Here is an 18,426-nt window from a genome sequence, read left to right as displayed (position 1 = left end):
GTCATTACCGGTTGGAGGTTCAGGCTACTGATTCCGGGAGTTTTGGAAAGTAGGTGCTCTGAGCGGGACTCTCTGCTTCCCACCCTCGGTAATTTAGCTCTGGTACATCCCAGGTGTCCTGGACTGATCCTGGTACGTACAGGGAAAGGAAAATTAGTTTCTTACCTGATAATTTTCGTTCCTGTAGTACCAAGGATCAGTCCAGGATCCCGCCCGCAGTGCTACGCTGCAGTAACGAAGAGTCCGCTCATTGTTGTGTTTCAGTACGCTGACCCCTTATTTAGTCACTCTCCCGGTTGGGGCGCCTGGTTCCTGTAGGGGTGTTGGAATTTTTTTCCGTTTAAATAGCAAGTTTGTTTGGTTAGCTATGGTTACCTTATGGAATTTTTCTACTTTGACATTACGTATGACTGAGGGGCTGTGACTGGCACAGGAGCATATATGGCTCCGCCCACAAGTTTTAGTCTGTCTCCATCTACTGGTGCGGAGTCACAACCCAGGTGTCCTGGACTGATCCTTGGTACTACAGGAACGAAAATTATCAGGTAAGAAACTAATTTTCCTATAGCGCATCTAAGGTGCACATTTTGGCGATCGCTGCATGCTGGAAATGCTGCAGAGTCTGTGATCGAAGCGCCACGCAGGGGACGTGGTCCCCGGTAGAAGCGAAGTGGCAGATCAATCGACTGGAAACCAGAGCGGTTCGGCTGGCGCTCCAATACTTCCTCCCACTGGTACGGAACAGAGAAGTACGAATTCTTTCGGACAACGCCACCACCGTGGCTTACATCAACCGACAAGGGGGCACAAGAAGCAAGCATGTCTCCCTCGAGTCGACACCCCTGATGGAATGGGCGGAGATGCATCTCGTCCGGATAGCGGCCTCTCACATAGCCGGGGTGGACAACGTTCAGGCGGACTTCCTAAGTCGGCAACAGCTGGATCCCGGCGAATGGGCTCTTTCCGACGAAGCGATGCGGCTATTGACCCGCCGATGGGGCGTACCGCACCTGGACCTGATGGCGACTGCCAGCAACACCAAGGCACCTTGCTTTTTCAGTCTCAGAAGAGAGCGCGGCGCGGAAGGGGTGGATGCTCTAGCTCTTCCGTGGCCAACTCACCGGCTTCTCTACGTCTTCCCCTCGTGGCCCTTGGTAGGGAAGACTCTCCGCAGGATAGAAGATCATCGGGGCCCTGTGATTCTCGTTGCCCCAGAGTGGCCTCGCCGACCTTGGTTTGCGGATCTTCTACAGTTGGCAGTGGATGGTCCGCTACGGCTAGGTCATCTTCCTCGTCTACTGCACCAGGGTCCGGTATATTTCGAGCAGGCCGAACTCTTTTGTCTTGCGGCCTGGCTTTTGAACGGCGGCGTCTCCAACGCAGAGGCTACCCAGAGGCGGTAGTCACAACTATGCTGCGGGCCCGCAAGTCTTCTACTTCGGTTGCTTACGCCCGAGTTTGGAGAATTTTCGAAAGCTGGTGCTCTTCACGAGGGATTCGGCCAACTGAGGCATCGGTTCCTTCTATTCTCCAGTTCCTTCAGGATGGTCTGGAGAAGGGGCTCGCTTATAATTCCCTTCGAGTCCAGGTGGCGGCTCTGAATTCCCTCGTGCAAGGGAACGGTTCTCTCCTTCTTCAACCGGACTTAGCTCATTTCCTCAAAGGGGTCAAGCACATACGTCCACCGGTGCGGGATCCCTGTCCCTCCTGGAGCCTTAACCTGGTACTTCGTGTCTTGTCAGGAGCCCCTTTCGAGCCAATACGTGCAGCGACCCTCAAGGATCTTACCCTCAAGGCGGTCTTCCTCGTGGCCATCTGTTCAGCACGTCGTATCTCGGAGCTTCAAGCTTTGTCCTGCAGGGAACCTTACCTCCGGTTCTCGGATTCGGGAGTTTCCCTGCGCACCGTTCCTTCATTTCTCCCGAAGGTGGTCTCGTCTTTTCATATGAATCAGACAGTGGAACTTCCGTCCTTCGGTCCCGACGAGCCTCGGACACTTCGTCTCTTGGATGTCAAGCGCACTTTGCTCCAATACTTGGAGGTGACTAATGATTTCAGGATCTCCGATCACCTTTTCGTTCTTTGGTCGGGTCCAAAGAAGGGGTACCAGGCCTCGAAGACAACGATTGCTCGATGACTTAAGGAAGGCTATCTCCTCAGCTTACATTGGTGCAGGACGAATCCCTCCTCGCGGAGTGATAGCGCACTCCACTCACTCGCAGGCTGCGTCTTGGGCGGAAGCCCGTTCTGTCTCCTCACAAGAAATCTGCCGGGTTGCAACGTGGAAGTCGTTGCACACCTTCTCACGGCATTATCGACTACACCTGCCGTCGTCATCCACTGGGCATTTTGGCAGCCAGGTTCTCCGAGCAGGACTTTCAGGGGCCCACCCGGTTTAGGGAAGCTTTGGTACATCCCACCGTCTGGACTGATCCTGGTACCTACAGGGAAAAGAAAATTATTCCTTACCTGCTAATTTTCATTCCTGTAGTACCATGGATCAGTCCAGACGCCCACCACTTTGGGATTTCTTGCCTCTGCTCGGGTCTACTCACTGTCGATAATGTCTGTCTTCCTCCGTTCGTTCTTATTACTGTTCACAGCTCCCTACAAGTTGGGTGTCTTGCCGCTAGTTGGCTGTTTATTCTTATATCTAGTTATTTCTGGTATTTAAGGTTGGTTAAGTAGCTTGATCCAGTCCTTTCTAGTCCATTTGGGCTTTGCTATACGTGATACTGAGCTCCAGCAGAGGGTGCACTAGCTTATACTGGTGATGTCCCTCAAAGTTTTGTCTGACTCCATCTGCTGGACGGGGGACATAACCCACCGTCTGGACTGATCCATGGTACTACAGGAACGAAAATTAGCAGGTAAGGAATAATTTTCTTCTGTGGGTGCTCTGGGGAGTTCCATTTGAACTATTGAAAAGGGCATCTCTAAAAGATCTCACCTTGAAAGTTGTCTTTTTGTTGGTTAATTGTTCGGCCAGAAAGATTGTGGAGCTTCAGGCTTATTGTGTATGGACCCTTTTCTTCAGATTTTGGAGGCGGGCATACAGCACACGGTGCCTTCCTTTCTGCCGAAGATAGTCTTGGTCTTTCACCTCTGTCAGATGGTGGAGCTTCCCATTATTCCAAATTTGGATTCGGTGATGCTGCATGCAAGGGAGATTCATCTGTTAGACGTACATTGGGCATTGTTGAGTTATCTCAAGAATACCAATAGTTTTCAGAGATAGGATCTCCTGGTCGTTCTGTGGAATGGACCAAAGAAAGGGAGTGAGGCTTCCAAGACTACTATTGCGTGGTGGCAAAAGGAAACAATTGGATCATGCATATTTGCAGAGCTTGACCGGCTTCTGAGGGGCTGCGGGCCCATGCTCGTAGGGCACAGGCAACCTCGTGGGCAGTGTGTCAGCTAGTTTCCCCACAGGAGATCTGTCGGGTACCTACTTGGGCTTCAGTACACACTTTCACCAGAAATTACCGGCTGGAGGTCTGGACGTCTGAATCCTCTGGTTTCGGTGAGTGTACTGCAACTAGGTCTGTCATGGGGAGCTTGGGTACATCCCCTGTATCTGGACTGATCTAGGGTATTACCTGCTAATTTTCATTCCTGGAATACCAAAGATTAGTCCAGAGCCCCACCCATTCTGGTAAGGCCGCTCTCGTTTTCCATGTGTAAAGAGTACAGATTTGGTTACTGTTGAAAAGATCTATCAGCTATACTCGTTGGAAGAGCTCCAGTTCAAAGGGTTCCAGCTTCCTCCTGGTCAGTGTAAGGGAGAGGTTGAAGTAAGTGTTTACAGTTAATCTCATCTTGGCTTGGGTACAGGTCATACTGAGGGACTACAGGTGGCACAAGAGGTTAAGTAGCAGGGTCAGTAAAGCTTTTCTTCTATCTCTGTTTGCTGGTTGGGAGGCAAAGCCATGCATCTGAACTGATCTATGGTGTTCCAGGAACAAAAATTATCAGGTAACAACCAATTTTCCTTTTATTTTAAAAGGATTGTGTTAAACTTTTACTTGTATAAAATTGTCATGATTAGATTATGGGGGTATATCGCTTATGCTATGACATCTTTAGTGATGTCTGTATGCGACTCCCAAAATATATGGTGACACGTTTTGAGATTTAACAAGACATGTAAATGAATCTTTACAACTGTGATATTTTGGGGCACCACCTTTTTACGGACTTTTTTTTTTTTTTTTTGACCCAGCAATCTTTGTCAATTAGAACAATAGGAGGCATCTACTACAAGTACCCTCTATAATCCCCCCCCCCCCCCCCCCCCCGATGACTTTAGTCCAGTTATTGCAGTCGTGCACCAGGGCTGTCTCTGCAGTCATGGGCCCTAGATCTGCTCTAAAGGTGTCCTTCATGGCCTCTCCAGCTCCAGACAATCCGAGGAGCCGGGCACAGCATTGCCACTAAGAATTAAAGAATTTGGTTGATTTTTGGTTCCAGTTATAAAATATTGTTGCTGGGGGCCATGTTTTCCATAATTAGAAGAACCTGTTGCAGTCATACATGAAGTTCAATTTTTAACTCCGTCACCAAGACCTGAATTCTTTTAGATGTCAGAATAACACAAAAAAAAATAAAATTTATCTGAATTATTTTTAAGTTCATTTTTAAAGTGAGTCTCAGCCTTAATTTACCATTATACCATTCCTGATGGTGTCTCTTAATTGCTCAAACCTTGGTCTTCTAGTACTGATCGATATTTGAGAAGTGTAGCTTTTATCAGTTAAAATTCATCCTAGGGAGACAGTTTTAAAATTCTTAAGACCGCTTCCCTATAACTGATTTATTCCTTGGAAATGTCACACGGCGCCTGTCATAGAACGGAATCAGACTGCTGAGGGGAGATATGATAGAGGACTATAAACTGAGTGGCACAGAACGGGGAAACGCTAATCGGTTGTTTACTCTTTCAAGGTCTAGGGGACACACAGTGAAGTTACTAGGTGATATATTTTTTTTTTACTCAATACGTAATTAAACTCTGGAATTTGTTGCCGGAGCAAATGGTGAAAGTTGAGTAGTTGGGATTAGAAAAGGCCATAAACCATTAAGGTGGACTTGGGGAAATGCACTGCTTGTCCCTGGGATAAGCAGCATGGAATCTCTCTACCCCTTGGGATCTTGCCAGGTTCTTATGGCCTGGATTGGCCACTGCTGGAAACAGGATGCTGGGCTTGATGGACCCTTGGTCTGACCCATTATGGCAACTCTTATGGGTTGTTTTATGTATTTAGTTTTTAAAGCGAAAAGAGAGAGGATTGCACGGTGGGGTGGGGGGGGGGGTTGACTGCAGATGAGATGGAGAGAAAGGAGATGTTACTGAGTTGGGTTGGGAGGATGACTACTGTACTGGGGTGAGGTGGAGGAGGAGCGTGAGAAGGCTGCATCAGAATGAGGGTTGGAGGGAAGATGTACGCCCACCAGGGAAGAAATGTTCTTTCCATACACTCATGCCAGCCTCCCTCCCTTCCAGAAACAAATTAGGGGTGGGAGTACATGGCAAATCCTGGGGGACTTGTTGAATCCCCGGTCCATGCCATAATCAGATAAATGATGAGCCGCATGACCTCTCCTTTTCTACAGACTAAGCACAGGTGTTAATGACCAAGGAGGCACAGTTATTACAAAGCATCGTGCTTGAGGCATGGGAACTGCTAAATTACATGCTGGAAGATAAAGCCCTGACTTCTTTCTGTTGTCTCTTTGTTACTATGATTGAGGTTAATCCAGTGCGGGTGGGAGGGGGCAGTAAGAAGTTGATGTGTGCCCACCAGGACAGAGACTTTGGCGTGATACTGTCTGATATCTCAAACTAGCTAAATAGTGTGATAAGGCAGTGGTCTGGTCCAGAGAGTTGCTGGAGTGCATAGGGAGCGGCATAACCAGCAGAAAATAGGAGGGGATAGTGCCTCTATACAGCTCCTCATCTTGAGAACCAAAATGAGGTGGGGTCTGCAGCAAAAGCCCTATGAGCTGAAACTTAAGGATCTAAGTCCGCATACCTAAGGGCTGGGGGGTAGAGGAAAGGAGGTGACAAACCTTTAAATACCTGAAAGATATTGATAATTCACAAGATGCAATGGAAAGAAAGTTGTAAAACTAGGGGCCATGATATGAAACTTTAAGGGGATAGACTTGAGAACAATATTAGGAAATATATATTTTTCATGGAAAGGGGGATAAATGCCGGTCAAGTCCTCCCGGAGGTAAAAAGCAAGGGATAAACACTGCAAATCCCCAGAGGCAAGAGGATTGTAATGAAGCAGTACATAGGAGGGTTCATGGTTAAAACAGAAGAAGACAAACAGCTATGCATGGTATATGTTACTATATAGCAGTATAATATATTGCATTGATGCCAGTGGAATGTAGATTCAATAATTGTTGAAAAAATAAACTAAAAAAAAAAAGAGGCTGAATTATTATTATTTTATTTATTCTTCGCTGACCTTGATGGCTGCAAGGATCAGTATAAAACTGGGTAATAAGACAGACGAGGACCTTAGGTGTTGGTCTATGTATTGATCTTGTAAGAAAGAAAGTTGAAGATAGCAAGGCCTGACGTGGTTGACTGTCAAAGGTGGTGGTGGTCAGTTCGGTTGCTTTGGGCAGATATATGGAGAGCAGTGATGTGTAAAAACAAAAAGAAACAATTGAAATGTCAAGCAAGACGCAAGGCAGGGTGGAGTTGGTATTAAGTTTCATGTAGGAATCTCAGCTGTACACACTGGATAGGCCACTATGTGGTCATTTATTTTCTTACATAGTGTTAGTGGCTGTGACAAATGCATTGCTCCCCCTCCCCTTAGTGGGTAGGTGCAGGGTGTTAGTGATTGTGATTAATTAGAGGGCAATAAAGCCATTTTTGTATGTTAAACAGTGTTTGCACCAATGTGAGCAGTTCATTTTTTCTTATGTTCTTATAAGTTCACTTAGAGAATAGCCACTGCCATTAGCAATGGTTACATGGAATAGACTTAGTTTTTGGGTACTTGCCAGGTTCTTATGGCCTGGATTGGCCACTGTTGGAAACAGGATGCTGGGCTTGATGCACCCTTGGTCTGACCCAGTATGGCATTTTCTTATGTTCTTATGTTCATTATGCACTGCTCCCACTCCCCCTTTCTTTTCCCCCAATACCCAGTAGCCCCTCCTTTCTCTCCTCAGCTCCCCCTTCCATCCCCATTTACAGTAGATGTGTATACTTTCTGGTGGACGCTCGCTGATGTAGTTTTTCTTTTTCCATTGTGCCACAGGTATCTGGGGTGACTGCTCTCGCCTGCGGAATGATTGCTGTGGGCTCATGTAATGGAGATGTCACATCTACTATCCTTCAGACCATCATGGAAAAATCGGAACAGGAGCTAAAGGACACTTATGCCAGGTGGCTGCCCCTAGGCCTGGGCCTGAACCACCTGGGTAAGAAAGGCTCATGGGGCATTCACAGAATTGATTGGGTGCTGTCTTCCCTGCAGATCCTACCCTTGGTTGCGTACAAGCGCTGAGGAACCCTGAGTGCATGTGATGACATTTTTTATTTTTCTGGTACACCAATGTTGATTATGGATTACCCTTTGTAGGAAAGGGAGAGGCCATTGAGGCGATTTTGGCTGCTTTGGAGGTGGTATCTGAACCCTTCCGTAGTTTCGCTAACACACTGGTGGATATCTGTGCATATGCAGGTAGGTTTGCTTTCTATTTGTCCAGTGCTCTGTGTACCCCAACACCTGTATCCAGTGCAGACTGAATGCACATGGACTCTGTTTTTATGGGAAGGGAAAGGACAGGGCATGCTGGGCATGTGAGGAAGCCCTTTCAACATTTCCCTGCAGACAATATCAGCATTTCCTGTTAATTCATGTATGATTTATCATAACAGCCTGTGATAATTTTATTGTATTTTACTATAATTTTATCTAATTGCATTGCTTTTCTCCAAGGACAAGTAGGATGGTAGACCTCACCCTTTGACCCCTCAAATTCCCCTGACAAATAGAAGTCACACTGGAGAACCTCTCCTTCACAGGGTTTATTTGGTTGATGGCGAAGACCATACCTTTACTTTGGAGACAGAAGAAGATACTAGGCACAAAATGATGGATATTCTCCAGTACTTGGCACCTCCTCAGGAGATCATGGCAATCCCAGTGCACAAGATCCTTCAGGAGTTGTTGAGGATGTGGGAGAACCCCCTCACAGTGTCTCCCGTCAATAGAAAGGCGGATGTGGTATATATTGACCAAAAAGCTTATGGATTTGACAAGTGGCAGCTCCCACACCAGTCTCAGGTGGTCAGATCTGCTTTTAAGAAGGCCAAGCACTCTAAGACCCACTCTTTTTGGTGTCCTCTGGGATGGATCGTAAGGCTATGGCGCCCTTGGGGGAAAGGCTTTCTGGAGTAGTATGTTTGAGTGCATAGCAGTAGGCCAGTATATGCGGGACATTCTGAAGCAGGTGCAGGAGGTGGCCGTACAACTTCCTCAGAACCAGTAAGACACCCTCCAGTTACTGGTGACTGGAGTGTGGAAAACATGGAGTCTGGTTAACATATGATGTTTTTGAAGCGGCATCTAGATTCTCTGCCATTGGAATCGGGGCCTGCAGACTCGCCTGGCTGCGAGCCTCTGATTTCCATCCTGAAGGGCAGGAGTGACTCGCTGACGTTCCGTGCACCGGAGAGAATCTTTAGAGATCGAGAGAGGATGCAGTGGTGCAGATTCGTGAGCACTGCAATGCTCCAGCAGCTCGCCACAGCAGCTCTCCACTGGCCACCTCATCCAGGAGATACCTGAGATGTGGGCAGAGGAAGTCTTTATTTTTTTTAAAGGATGCACTATCCTCCGCCTTCTCGGTCCCGTCAGCAGCAGACCCCTCATTGCTATGCTAGGCAACAGAGGGCACCTAAGCCCCAGATGGCTTACCAGCTAGCTCCAAGGATGGGATTTTGACTGGACTATAGAGAGAGAAAATAGCTAAGATCCCAATACCTGTGCCGATGAACCTCCCTGTCAGGAGTAGGCTGCGGTTCTCTGCGACCCAGTGGCTCAGCATAACATCGGACCAATGGGTTCTCAGCATAGTTTGCAGAGGATATAGATTAAATCTATTGGGTGTCCCACCAAATCAACCCTGAGCCCATCATGAGGGCTCAAAGCACATTAGGATATACTACGCTCTGAGGTCTTGGCCCTCTTAATGGCCAGAACAGTCAAGTTTGTTCCACCAGGGCAGAGAGAGATGGGGCTTTACTCCAAGTAATTCCTGATTTCAAAGAAAACTAGGGGATTCTGTCCCATCCTAGATCTAAGGGCCTTCAACATATTTCTAAAGGAAAAATTCAAGGTATTTTCCGTGGGCACTTTCTGCAAAAAGGGGACTAGCTAAAGAGGAAGTGATGTCACCCTGGTAGATGTTGGCTTAAACCCAGAGCTCTAGCCCCATCTCGCAGCACTTAAAGACCCTAGAGTTAGCAGCTGATCACAGCACCGAGACATGCGAGAAAAGACTGCAAATCCAGATCTGCCTCCATATAAGCTTTATGTATAGAACAAACTAAGATGAAAATAGAACAAACTAAGATGAAAAAGGGTGCTGTCTCTTTAAGGCACCTGCAGAAGGAGGCGGAGGATCAAGCCCCACATCAATAGGCCTTTCAGGGCTTAAATTAGGAGGGGAAAGCCGCGATGGAAGATTCCCCCCAGAACCCTGCGCAGAATCGGAGCCTGACCCAGGTAAAATGACTGCCGTTCCCGCGCTTATCGGGGACAGGAGAGGCCGTTGGAGCTGAGCTAAGGGATTCCTCCTTGAGCCGCACAATCGCAGCAAAAATAATCTTTTGCCTGTAACAGGCAATTGCGAAAGCCCTTCTCCCCCGGGGATGCAGCGATAACGGAGGCCTTCCACAAAGGAGAATTTTTGGCCTCTTTGGATTTGATAGAGGCTTATCTTCACATAGGGATCCAAGAGCATCATCGGAGGTTTCTATGCTTCATGGTCTTGGGTGAGCATTATTAGTTTCAGGCATTTCTGTTCGGTTTGGCAACGGCTCCCCGGGTTTTCACCAAGGTAATGGTGGTAATAGCAGCGGCTCTCCGGCAAGACGGGATTTTGGTTCACCCCTGTTTAGACTGGCTCATTCGGGCAAAGTTGGAAGAGCTTTGCAAAGTAGCGGTTCAGTCAGTATTGCACCGTCTTCATTCGCTCAGATGGGTCATCAATTACTCCAAGAGCCAGCTGGTACCGTCCCAGATGTTGGAATTCCTGGGAGCCCGTTTTATTTATTTATTTATTTATTTATTTATTTATTTTTTGGTTTTTATATACCGGTGTTCCTGTATGAAATACAGATCACATCGGTTTACATTGAAACAGAACATGAAAATCACCAATAAAGGCATTACATAGAACAAGGTTATGAAACTTGGAATAGGGTACATTAGTTCAAAACTTAACAATAATGTTGTAACATTAATGACTAAAAAAAAAAAAAAAAAAAAAAAAAAGAGAAGAGAAACCTAAAAAACTTAGTTAATAGGTCTTATTAAACATAAAAATAAAAATCATAAAAGTATAATTGAGAAAATCTCATATGTCCTGCAATTAGATAACGAGTCAGGTAGTAGTAAAGAGCATGGAGTTTGTGATGAAGAGACGCTCTTGCTAGCTGGAGGGAAAAAATGTTCATGGTTCAGAAAAAGCTTGGCTAAAAAGCCATGTTTTAAGTTTTTTTTTTGAATGAAGAGTGGCAAAGTTCTAGCCGAATATCTGGTGGGAGGGCATTCCATTGAATGGGGCCTGCTGTAGATATGGCACGTTTATATTGTGAAGATTTTGTTGAGGGTACATCGAGTGTGCCTTTATATGCTCCTCTGATGGGTCTAGAAGAAAAATGAAGACGTAGTTGGGTACTTAGTTGAAGAGGGGAGATATTGTGAATGGATTTATGAATTACAGTGTATACTTTATATAGGATCCTTTGCTTTATTGGCAGCCAGTGGAGGAGTTTGAGAATGGGTTTTGACACGATGGTGGGCAAAGTTTTCTTTGCTCAGGAGAGGATGGACAAGCTGATGACTCAGGTTCGCCGGCTGTTGGCCCTCCCCTTGCCCACGGTGTGGGATTATTTACAAGTTCTTGGCTCTATGGCTTCTACCCTGGAGTTGGTTCCCTGGGCTTTTGCTCATATGAGGCCTTTGCAGAGGGCGTTGCTTTCCTGTTGGGACCCCAAGTTCGAGGAGTTCCACTGCCCTTACCCCTCATGGATCCAGCCAGGACCAGCCTTGGATGGTGGTTAGTTCCAGAGCACTTACAACAGGGGATGGACCTGGAGAATCCCCAGTGGCTGATTGTGACAACGGATGCCAGTCTTTCAGGTTGGGGAGCAGTGTGTCAGTCGCGATCGGCACAGGGTCAGTGGACAACCCAGGAGTCCAAGTGGTCCATAAATTGCTTGGAGACGAGGGCGGTTCGTCTAGCTATGCACAGTTTTCTTCCTCTCTTTCAGCATCAGTCGGTAAGGGTTCTATCCGACAATGCGAAGACTGGAGGAGTACATCAGTCGTCAAGGGGTCAAAAGGTCGGCCAGTAGCCGCAGAAGTGGACAAGCTTATGGCCTGGGTGGAACGTCATCTGGCCCGGTTGGCGGCATCTCACTTATTTATTTATTTATTTATTTATTTTGGATTCTTATATACCGACATTCCTGTATGAAATACAGATCACACCGGTTTACAGTACAACAGAACAGTCGCGGGTGGGCGATACATTAAGTTGAACATTAAGTTAAGTTACATTAAACAAACGTGAGAAGATTCAAAAGGAAACAATTGGGAGAGCCATTAAACATTGGAACATTGGAACGTTAAAACTTTAAAGCATTATTCATTAAACTTTAGAGACCTTCGCTGACTTCAGAGGCGGGTTAATAAGGAATGAAAACAATGAAGAAATTATATGAGAATGTGGGGTAAAAACAGGGGGTCGGGGCGAAAAAATGTATTAATAAGAGAGGAAGGCATGGGCAGGAGGTCAAGAGATAGGGGGTGAGAAGGACGGGTGGAAGTAACTAAGTAGGGGGCCTCCTTGAGCCCTGGTTGTGTCCTTTGAACGGTGTCAGAGAGATCTTATGTTTCAGGGAAAGCTTGTCTGAAAAGCCACGTTTTTAGGTGTTTCTTAAATGTTTGATGGCAACGTTCTTGGCGTAGATCCGGTGGCAGAGTGTTCCAAAGAGTAGGCCCTGCAGTCGATAATGCCCGCTTTCTTAGAGTGGATTTGGCCAGAGGGGCATATAGGGAGCCTTTGTACGCTCTTCTAACTGGTCTGTCTGAAAAATGTGGACGTAATTGAGAGCTAAGTTTAAGTGGGGCGATGTGTAAATCCTTGTGGATCATCATAAGGACTTTAAAAGAGATCCTAAATTTGATGGGTAGCCAGTGCAGGGAGTGAAGGATGGGAGTGATATGGTCTCTCTTATTTGAGTTGGTAAGTATCCTAGCAGTGGCATTCTGGACCATCTGTAAGGGTTTGATAGTTATTACAGGGAGATCTAGTAAGAGCGAATTGCAATAGTCTAATTTAGCGAGGATAATAGATTGAAGTACCAAACGGAAATCTCTAAAATGCAAGAGAGGTTTCAGTTTTTTAAGAACTTGTAGTTTAAAGAAACATTCTTTAGTGGTGTTGACGAATGATTTTAAGTTGAATTTGTTGTCGAGCCGAACCCCTAAGTCTCTGACAGAAGGGGAATGGTTGATAACTGTTTTGGCGAATTGAGAAACGCCAGGAGAGTTGAGGCGAGTTTGGTTTTCATCTGGTGAAATGAGGAGGATCTCGGTCTTATTTGGATTGAGGATGAGGTTAAGGCTGGTGAGAAGACTGTTGATCGAATGTAGACAGCTGTTCCAGTGGGCCCAGGTTTTTTGAAGTGAATCTGTGATTGGGAGAAGAATCTGGACGTCATCAGCGTATAGGTAAAACGTTAATTTTAGGTTGGATAGTAATTGGCAAAGTGGAAGCAGATAAATGTTAAAAAGTGTGGGAGAGAGGGATGATCCTTGTGGGACTCCCAGATTGGATTTGATGGCGAGTGATTCCTTATTATTAATCCTGACCTTATACGATCTATTCTCAAGGAAGGATTTGAACCAGCAGAGTGCCACTCCTTGGATACCAATGTTTGATAGATGCTCCAGAAGGATAGAGTGATTAACGGTATCGAATGCTGCCGATAAGTCGAGTAATGCCAGGAGGTATGGTTGTTTTCTTTCCAGATTAAGAAGGATGGTGTCCGATAGTGAGGTTAAAAGGGCTTCGGTGTTTTGGGATTTTCGGAATCCAAACTGGAAAGGGGAGAGAATGTTGTTCTCCTCCAGGTATTCTGACAGTTGTTTGTTTACAATTCTTTCCATGATTTTGGAGATCAAAGGTAGATTCGCTATAGGGTGGAAATTTGCAGGGTCAGAAGTCGGAAGGTTGGGATTTTTTTAGTAGGGGTTTGAGGATTGCTAGTTTTAGTTGGTCAGGTACCTTTCCTTGTGTCAATGAGCAGTTAATGATATCTGCTAAAGATTTTGAAATAACGGTTGGGATGGAGAGAAGAAGATTGGAAGGAATTGCATCCAACGGGTGTGATGAAGGTTTAAGCTTCTTGAGGATTTTTTCTATTTCCAGCGAAGATGAGGTCTCGAAGGAATAAAGATTGCTGCTACGATGTGTTGACGTGCTGGAATGGGAGGGTTGTCAGTAAGGAGGTAGAGAGGGGCTTAATAAGGTTAGCTATCTTATTCTCAAAGAAGATAGCCAGCTCTGTAGCCTTATTAAGAGCTTGCTCATCAGGTATGGTGGGGGGGAGAAGGTTTTGTAAGAGATGAGACATATGAGAATAGGGCTTTAGAGTCAAAAATGAAGTGGTGAATTTTTTTGGAGAAGTCGTCTTTCTTGGCTTTGAGTGTGGCATTCCTATAGGCATTGAGGTAGGTTTTATAATTTGATAGATTTGAAGTGGAAGGGGTCTTACGCCATCTGTGCTCCTTACTACGTAGCTCTTGCTTGAGGGCTTTTAGTTCCGGGGTGAACCAAGGTTTCCTATTGTCATGGGGTGGGTGAAGAGATTTTGTGACAGTTGGGCATGATTGTTATGCAACCTTGGTTGTGATCCTGAACCAAGAGGTGGTGGCTGAGTGAGCGTTCGTGAGATCGAGCTGATCTAGATCTTTTGTAAGCAGATTACTAAGTTGTTCGATAGAGCATGGTTTCCTGAACTGAATTGTTGTTTTAGGGAAGATAGGCAAAGGGTGATCTTTGATTTGTAGCTCTGATGAGATGATTTGATGGGCCGACCATGGAACTGAGACGCATGTGGGGCTGGTGGCAGAAGTGATGCTTTCATTAATGAAAATAAGGTCTAACATGTGGCCCGCTTTGTGTGTGGGACCGCTGACAATTTGTCTTAGGCCTAAGTGGCTGAGTGCATTTAGGAAGATTTCACAATTGGGGGATAGCGGTGATGCGACCACGTGGAGGTTAAAATCTCCCAACAGTATAGCTGGTTTGTCCATGTTTAGATGTTTGGCCGTAAATTCGATCAATGGGGATGGGTCTGAGTCCAGATTTCCTGGAGGTGCGTAGACTAGTACGAGTTGGAGATGGTCAGATTTGAAAAGGGCTAATTCTATGTTGTTTAATCTGGTGGATAGTTGCAAAGTGAGGCCTAGCCCCTTTTTTGCAGCTAGCAGTAGGCCGCCTCCTCTTTTTTTCAGTACATAGCCGAGGTAGACAATGTACAGGCGGATTTTCTCAGTTGTCAACTAGACCCCGGAGAGTGGGAGATGCCCGGGGAGGCGATGCGGCTCCTGACTCGTCTGTGGGGAGTGTCCCGACTAGATCTGATGGCAACTCGGCTGAACGCAAAGGCCGCTCATTTCTTCAGTCGCAGGAGGGAACAAGGGGTGGGGTTCTCCCGTGGCCCCGCGATGTGCTTCTCTGTGTTCCTGCCTTGGCCGTTGGTGGGAAAGTCTTGAGGCGAATAGAGTCCCACCAAGGGTCGGTTATCCTCGTAGCCCCGGAGTGGCCACAGAGGCCGTGGTTCGCAGACCCGATCAACTTGGCGGTGAACGAACTTACTTCGTCAGGGTCCAGTATTTTTTGATCAGACGGCTCGCTTTTGTCTAGCGGTTTGGCTTATGAGAGGAGGCAGTTGAGAAAGAGAGGTTATCCGGATGGAGTTATCTCCACTTTATTACGGGCGCGAAAGACCTCTACTTCACTCACTTATGTGCGGGTTTGGAAGGTTTTCGATACCTGGTGCGGTGGGTTGAAGGTTTCCCCCACGCAAAGCCACTATTGTACAAATTCTAGCAGGATGGCTTGAAGAAAAGATTGGCGTACAGCTCACTTCATGTACAAATAGCGGCGTTGGGCTGTTTAAGAGGTAAAGTTGACGGTGTTTCCCTTGCAGGGCATCCTGATATGACACGTTTTTTGAAGGGGACCAAGCATTTACGCCCACCAGTGTGTCCTCGGTGGAGTTTAAACCTGGTTCTGCGAGGGTTGTGCGGTCCTCCTTTTGTACCTCTCAAGCAAGCTACGTTGAAGGATTTGACACTCAAAACTGCATTCCTTGTGGCTATCTGTTCTGCTAGAAGGATATCTGAAATTCAAGCGTTATCCTACAGAGAACTGTTATTGCGCATATCATATTCTGGGGTTACTCTTCGAACGGTGCCTTCTTTCTTGCAGAAGATTGTATCGGCCTTTCACTTGAATCAGTCCATAGAGTTACTGGCTTTTTTGGATTTGGATCTCAGTTCTCCTCAGGCTCATGAGTTGAGAAAATTGGATGTCCGCCGGGTGCTTCTTCGATACTTGGAAGTGACTAATCCCTTCCGTTTCTCGGACCATCTTTTTGTGTTATGGAGTGGCCCTAAGAAGGGCCATAAGGCATCGAAGGCCACTAATGCCCAATAGTTAAAGGAAGCTATATCTTCAGCATACATTTGTCATGGGTGGCAGGTGCCAGAAGGTCTTAAGACACATTTGATCAGATCTCAAGCGGCATCTTGGGCAGAGAGCCAGTGTGTTTCGCTAAACATTACCGTTTGGATATTCGGGCTCTGGGCGTCGATTCTTTTGGCAGCAGTGCACTTCGAGCGGGACTCTTCGTTTCCCACCCCCATTTAAGGCAGCTCGGGTACATCCCAGCAGTCTGGACTGATCCGAGCACATAAAGGGAAAGGAAAATTAGTTCTTACCTGCTAACTTTCGTTCCTGTAGTACCACGGATCAATCCAGATGCCGCCCAGGGGTATTGTGTTCTACTGCATCCGCTCGTTTTCCTTATCTTTCTCCACAGTGCCTTTCAAGGACTACGAAGAATTAAAAAAAAAAAAAAGCACACACCAAAATACAGAAGGTTTATTATATCAGTACTCTTTATCTGTATATATCGTTCACAGTTTATTGTTCATATAAGTTCAGTTGTTCTAGTCATTGGCTGTTAAATTGCTTCATTCTGCTTTTGATATTGATTATACTGAAGGATCCGCAGATGGCACACCGGGTTATCAGCGAGTGCCTTTCAGCTTTTTCTGACTCCATCTGCTGGAAGTGAGGCATAACCCAGCATTCTGGACTGATCTGTAGTACTACAGGAATGAAAATTAGCAGGAAAGAACCAATTTTCCTTTATTTGTGGATTTTTATATACCGACATTAGTATGGGAACATCACATCGGTTTACATAGAACTAAAAAAATAGCAAACAAGCTTTACAGAGAACAATTAACAAAAAATAGCAAAAATATTTTCATGGAACTATGTACAGCATTATGAGCAGCATGGAGCTATGAAATGGAAAATGACCAACTATGTGGATATAGCAATAAGTTAAAAAGTAAAAGGATGGAATAAGTAAAGGGGTTTGACTATAGTTTATGCTCTGGGGGAAGAAGTCTATTGTAGAATCATGGACTGGATAAATATACATAGGAGTGGAGTATGGGGGGGGGGCAGATTGGGCTGCTAAAGAATGACATAGGTGGAGAGCTCTGCAATCGCAGGAAGGAGGAGAGGAGTCAGAAAGAAGGAGGAAGAACAAGGTGAATTTGAGTGGGTGGGGCCCTTCAGGTGTAGGCCTGCTTGAAAAGCCAGGTCTTTAGATTGTGCTTAAATTTATTCGGGTAGATCTCAAAGCGTAAGTTAGTGGGCATAGTGTTCCATATTGTGTTCCTGCAATGGATATGGCCCGGCTTTTGGTGGAGGAGAGGTTGGTACGTTTAGCGGACGGGGTGTTTAGGGTAGCCAGGTACTGCATTCTAGTAGGTTTTGTAGAGATACGGTTCAGGCCTCACGAGACCCACCCACCACACCATAGAGTTGGGTCGTCACTTCATGGTGATGGTTTAATTTTTTAAATTTAAACTATTTTATTAGACTCAAGGGACCCTATGAGGCATAATGCTTAGGGAAGCTTAGTCAAAGCTGTGACATGTTTTTCGGGTCTGACACCATCCTGTGTCACCTGTGTGTGAGGACTAACATCCTGCTGTCCTTGGAGGACACCTGTTACAGGTAAGCAATGCTTTGATTTTCAAGGAAGAAATGTACTTAAACTAAACTAAAACCACGCATCAGTGACTCCAGTTTTCAAAGCGGATGTATGCCCTTAACTCCGCTTTGAAAATTATCCCACCAAATTTGCCCGCACAGAATTGTGAAGCTATTATCTGTGGAAATTGTTTTGGGAAAACTTTTATATGCAAACTTTTTTTTTTTTTTTTAACCGCTGATTCCTCCCCAATTCCGCCCTAGGAGCTCTTCCCCCTCCGTCTAAGTAAAGTTACTGGCAAACAGGCAATCTGCACAAGGTCATTGGGTGGACAATTTTGTCAAAGGCCTTTTCTGCTGATAAAACTTCTTTTCCTGTGGAAATGCCTTTGAAAATTGCCCTCATCATGTGCAAAAGAGAAAAAAGGTTAAATCCAGGCTCTGATTTCAGTAAATTAGCAAAGTTGTCAGTGTAATATTTGGGCCCCGTATTTACCTATGTTTAAATAACGGTTCCTTACAAAAACCATTATGTTTTTACCTCTGCTATCCCTGCTCCCTATCTTTCCTTTTGCCTGTGGCGGGGCCCTTGCTTCCTTTCTTCCACAGGGTCTGGTAACGTGTTGAAGGTCCAGCAGCTCCTTCACATCTGCAGCCAGCACTTCGACTCAAAAGACAAGGAAGAGGACAAAGAGAAGAAGGACAAAAAAGAGAAGGACAAGAAGGAGGCTTCTGCAGACATGGGGGCTCACCAGGTATAGGAAGGAGAGTGAGGGGGCAGGGGGCTCACCAGGTATAGGAAGGAGAGTGAGGGGGCAGGGGGCTCACCAGGTATAGGAAGGAGAGTGAGGGGGC

The 18,426-nt window shown here is 46.0% G+C and overlaps 1 protein-coding gene across 1 annotated transcript in view; it reads left to right on the top strand.

Annotated features, from left to right (window-relative positions):
- PSMD2 (proteasome 26S subunit, non-ATPase 2) overlaps positions 1-18,426 on the top strand; it is a 153,010-nt gene that overhangs the window by 83,076 nt on the left and 51,508 nt on the right. Inside the window, exons 13-15 of the mRNA XM_029617179.1 lie at positions 7,287-7,449; positions 7,611-7,712; positions 18,181-18,326. Coding sequence (XP_029473039.1) covers positions 7,287-7,449; positions 7,611-7,712; positions 18,181-18,326 — 411 coding nt within the window. The remainder of the gene's footprint in view (positions 1-7,286; positions 7,450-7,610; positions 7,713-18,180; positions 18,327-18,426) is intronic.

This window comes from Rhinatrema bivittatum, chromosome 9 (genome assembly GCF_901001135.1).
Source record: "Rhinatrema bivittatum chromosome 9, aRhiBiv1.1, whole genome shotgun sequence".
In the NCBI taxonomy this organism is placed as follows: domain Eukaryota; kingdom Metazoa; phylum Chordata; class Amphibia; order Gymnophiona; family Rhinatrematidae; genus Rhinatrema; species Rhinatrema bivittatum.
Note: the sequence above shows the minus strand (reverse complement) of the source record. Positions and strands in the feature narration are given on the sequence as shown.